This window comes from Gossypium hirsutum, chromosome D07, assembly GCF_007990345.1.
Source record: "Gossypium hirsutum isolate 1008001.06 chromosome D07, Gossypium_hirsutum_v2.1, whole genome shotgun sequence".
In the NCBI taxonomy this organism is placed as follows: domain Eukaryota; kingdom Viridiplantae; phylum Streptophyta; class Magnoliopsida; order Malvales; family Malvaceae; genus Gossypium; species Gossypium hirsutum.
In genome coordinates, this window is record NC_053443.1 from 51,954,939 (window position 1) to 51,958,880 (window position 3,942).

Below are 3,942 nucleotides of genomic sequence, written 5' to 3' on the forward strand. Positions count from 1 at the left end.
AATTACATTTGAATTCCAACACACATCAAATAGTTGATTTTAATTTTATTTTTACAATATACAATCTCACCACTACAATAATTTAATCTTATCAATATTATTATTTTTAATCTCACTAGGGTAGTATGACTAAAAGAATCCAAAAACTTAATTATTTACAATTGTGTTTTCTTGAATTATTAGAATAAAAAATTATGAGAATGTATGGTAAACAAAATTTTGGATATCTTTTAGCTGATTTGGGCAGAAATGGAGGATTGGGTAGTCAAACCCTCTAATTGTAGTGTTTGGTGAATGGAGGTTTGTAAAAGCTTGTTGAGCTAAAACCTCCAAAACAAAAAACGCAAGGATGAGCAACTTTTTTCAGTAGTTGATTGGGAATGAGATATGTGGAATGACATATCTGACCATGCTTGCTAAAAAATTACTCTATTTGTCACATGCTCTCGAATCTAATAAGGATGCCAAGATATCAATAGCGTCTATTCTCCCATTTTCACTTTCACCTCCAAAGTCTAAAGTAAATCTAAAAAAAAAAAACTCCACTGTGAATCTACAAAAATCAACATTGTCGCGAGAAATTTTCAATCGAGCCCATTCATCCTTGAATATTTATGCACCCTTAATTTATTTTCATTTTACTTGTGCAAAATAATTTCTTATACAACTTTATATTAATTGAAATATGATACTTGACAAATTTATTCAGAGTATGACATAATTATCACTAATTTTAATACTAGGAACATGACATAATTATCACTAAGAATATAGTTTACAATTATATTCATACACTATTAATATTTATCAATTTCCACAAGGTTAATATTTACAAATAACTTAAGAAATTTGTTTATTTAAAATTTCAAAAATATTCACTAATTAATTTTCATAATGGATGTTTTTAATCCCTTAGTAATAGTATTTTATTTCAATAATTTCACCCAATAAAGACTAAAGTATTATAAACAAATAAATACTTAATAATAAAATGTATCATGCTCTTATATGTTATTTTACACATATCAACTTTCAACTATTAATTAAGTTTTACCAAATACTTTTAAATAAATAATTAATAAAATCAACTGATCAAATTAATTAATAGAATCAATTAATTAAACTAGTCACTACAATTATCAGCGAATTGCTAAAGAGTAATTATTTATTACATAAATTTATACTCTTTGAAGCCTTTAATCAAATGTGAACATAGACTTGCAGCCCTTTATTATTATTGAGTTTGGTTGCCAAATGCAGCTTTTGCCGTCATTAATAATAGGTTTTTTTATGTGCATTTCTAATCTTGTTAATGTGTTTTATTTCGTTATAATCGTATTTAAATATTTTATATTTATATAATATGTTAATATTTTATACTATTTGTATTTTATAAAAATATACCAAAAATCTATAATTTATAAAAAAATATTATATAAACTTTAAAACAATTTTATTTTTTTATTTTTTTATTTTATTGTACTTTAAAAAATTTTCATTTTACCATTTCGATATTACCAAACTAAGATTAAAAAAAAGGTGATTGGAAGAGAGAGAACAAAAAAATATAGTGCCAATATAGGTACATTTTCTTCCATGCTTCCTCCTTAATTCTAAAAGTCATCTCAATTACGCAAATAAAACACATTTTATAAACCAAAATCAGGACCAAGTATAAGTATACATTAAAGTAAATCAAGAGGTGAATGTAGAATAAGTCAAAAAATACAAGCTCTTTTTACAGTCTTTTAAAGTCCAACTTTTTCCCCTTCTATGCTTAATGCTCTCTACTTTATTACGAAATTGAGTTCTCTCCCTCTCTCTATATATGTATGTTGTTGAGTTCCCCAAGGACTTAAGACAACAATCTGCCTTGTGAAACAAATTTTCTGGATTTTGTTTCACACAGTTTCGACATGGAGATCAAAGCCTGGAACCTTGTCCTGTTCTCGTGCCTGCTGCTTTCTTTATTGGCTTCACCCTCATCTGCCCAGACCTGTGTTAGCCAAACATTTCCCGACAACAAGCAATATGTCAACTGCACCGATCTTAGAGCCTTGAGCAGTTATCTCCATTGGACATATCATCAATCAAATGGAACTGTTGAGATGGCTTTTCGACACACCGGCACCACCTCGTCACGGTGGTCGGCGTGGGGTATCAATCCTAGTGGACCGAGTATGGTGGGTACCCAGGCTTTGGTTGCCTTTGTCAACTCCAGTGGCGTGACTCAGGCGTTCACAACGTCGATTGATAGCCTATTCCCTACGCTGCAACCCACAGATTTGAGCTTCCAGGTTCCAAGTCTGTCAGCAACGTTCGAGAATGACGAGATGACGATATTTGGTGTTTTGAGAATCCCCGAAAACATGTTGTCAACCAGTCAGGTTTGGCAGGAAGGTCCTGTGAGTAACGACCAATTACAGCCTCATACTACTGATGGAGCCAACCTTCAATCCAGGGGAAGTATCAATTTCCTTACAGGACAATCTGCAGGGGCTTCATCTGGTTCAAGGACAAGAAGAAGAAATGTAAGCGGTTCGAATCTTCCCTAGAGCTAGAATTGCCATAGAAAAAAAAAGATTCCTTTCCAGATTTTTTAAGTTGGATTGTTTGAATTATCCAGGTTCATGGAGTATTGAACACTGTGAGCTGGGGAATATTGATGCCGTTGGGAGCCATAACAGCTAGGTACATAAAGGTGTTCAAATCTGCAGACCCGGCATGGTTTTATCTCCACGTTGCTTGCCAATCATCGGCCTATGTTGTTGGTGTGGCAGGGTGGGCGACAGGTATTAAGCTCGGCAGTGACTCTCCTGGAATCACGCACAATCCCCATAGGACCATTGGCATTATCCTCTTCTGCTTCGGAACTCTTCAGGTAATTTCTTCTCGAATACATATTCATATGCGACGCTAGTATCAGGATTATGCATACCTTAATGAACCTTAACATTTTTTGGAGGCCGAAATTAAATTATAAAGTTTTATGGCAGGGACCTACTTTGGCCCCTCTAGTGCCGTCCTGATGACAGGGAGACTTGTTAAAGTGTGCTTTTAGTCTTTTTCTTCATCTTGCCGTCATGGGGATGGCCTTTCTAAATAGTTGGCTTCAAGACTACTCCAATTTCAAGCTATTAATTACTTTAGATTGTTATATTATTGACAGGTCTTTGCTTTGCTTCTGAGGCCAAACAAGAATCACAAATACAGATTGTATTGGAACATCTACCATCATTCCATTGGTTACAGCGTGATCATCCTAAGCATCGTCAACATTTTCGAGGGTTTCGACATCCTTAACCCTGAAGACAAATGGGAGAGAATTTACATTGGAATCCTCATATTTCTGGGAGCTGTGGCCACATTGTTGGAAGCTTTCACTTGGTACGTTGTTATCAGGAGGAAAAGGACTAACAAGCACCCTCTCGCCATGAATGGAGCCAATGGACATGGACAGGGCGTGTAGTAAAATTCAATTTTGGTCAGTCTTAGTCTATTGCACCATGTGTGCTTAGGATGTTTTAGATGTGACCCTCATTTGTTATTTATTAGAGCTTTGCTTTTTCGTTGTCCTAGTGATTGGGTTATCTTGAGTTATACACAGTTTGCTTTGGTATGTATAGGTGATTGATCTCTTATCTTTTCTGTATTGACTCCATTTTTTTATATATACTAGCGTTCTTTTAATTCTACTATAGTAGAGATACATGTTGGGCAGCACATAAGTTGAAGTATGACCCATTCCATTGGAACATTAATTAAAATAAATGTTGTGTAGGTGAATTGGCAATTTGCCAAGTGTGTGACAAACAATCAATTTCCAACCACTTACTTCTTAATTAGTCAAGAGAGACGGCGGTTTAACCTAAGCTTAACTTCATAATATTTTAAATTAACTTTATTAATTCAATATTTGTATACTATTATCAAATATCAACA

At 33.7% G+C, this 3,942-nt stretch overlaps 1 protein-coding gene across 1 annotated transcript; it reads left to right on the plus strand.

Annotated features, from left to right (window-relative positions):
• Positions 1 to 1,750: 1,750 nt before the first annotated feature.
• Positions 1,751 to 3,695, plus strand: LOC107955024 (cytochrome b561 and DOMON domain-containing protein At5g35735). The gene is made up of 3 exons (XM_016890725.2): positions 1,751 to 2,531; positions 2,627 to 2,881; positions 3,170 to 3,695. Exons 1-3 carry the CDS (start codon positions 1,917 to 1,919, stop codon positions 3,467 to 3,469), a joined length of 1,170 nt encoding a protein of 389 aa, XP_016746214.1. The 5' UTR covers positions 1,751 to 1,916; the 3' UTR covers positions 3,470 to 3,695.
• The last annotated feature ends 247 nt before the right edge of the window (positions 3,696 to 3,942 follow it).

Coding starts and splice junctions, on each gene's coding strand:
- LOC107955024 (XM_016890725.2), top strand. CDS start 1,917: ATGGAGATCAAAGCCTGGAACCTTGTCCTGTTCTCGTGCCTGCTGCTT. Junction 2,532..2,626: donor CAAGGACAAGAAGAAGAAAT/GTAAGCGGTTCG, acceptor TGAATTATCCAG/GTTCATGGAGTATTGAACAC. Junction 2,882..3,169: donor TCTGCTTCGGAACTCTTCAG/GTAATTTCTTCT, acceptor TATTATTGACAG/GTCTTTGCTTTGCTTCTGAG.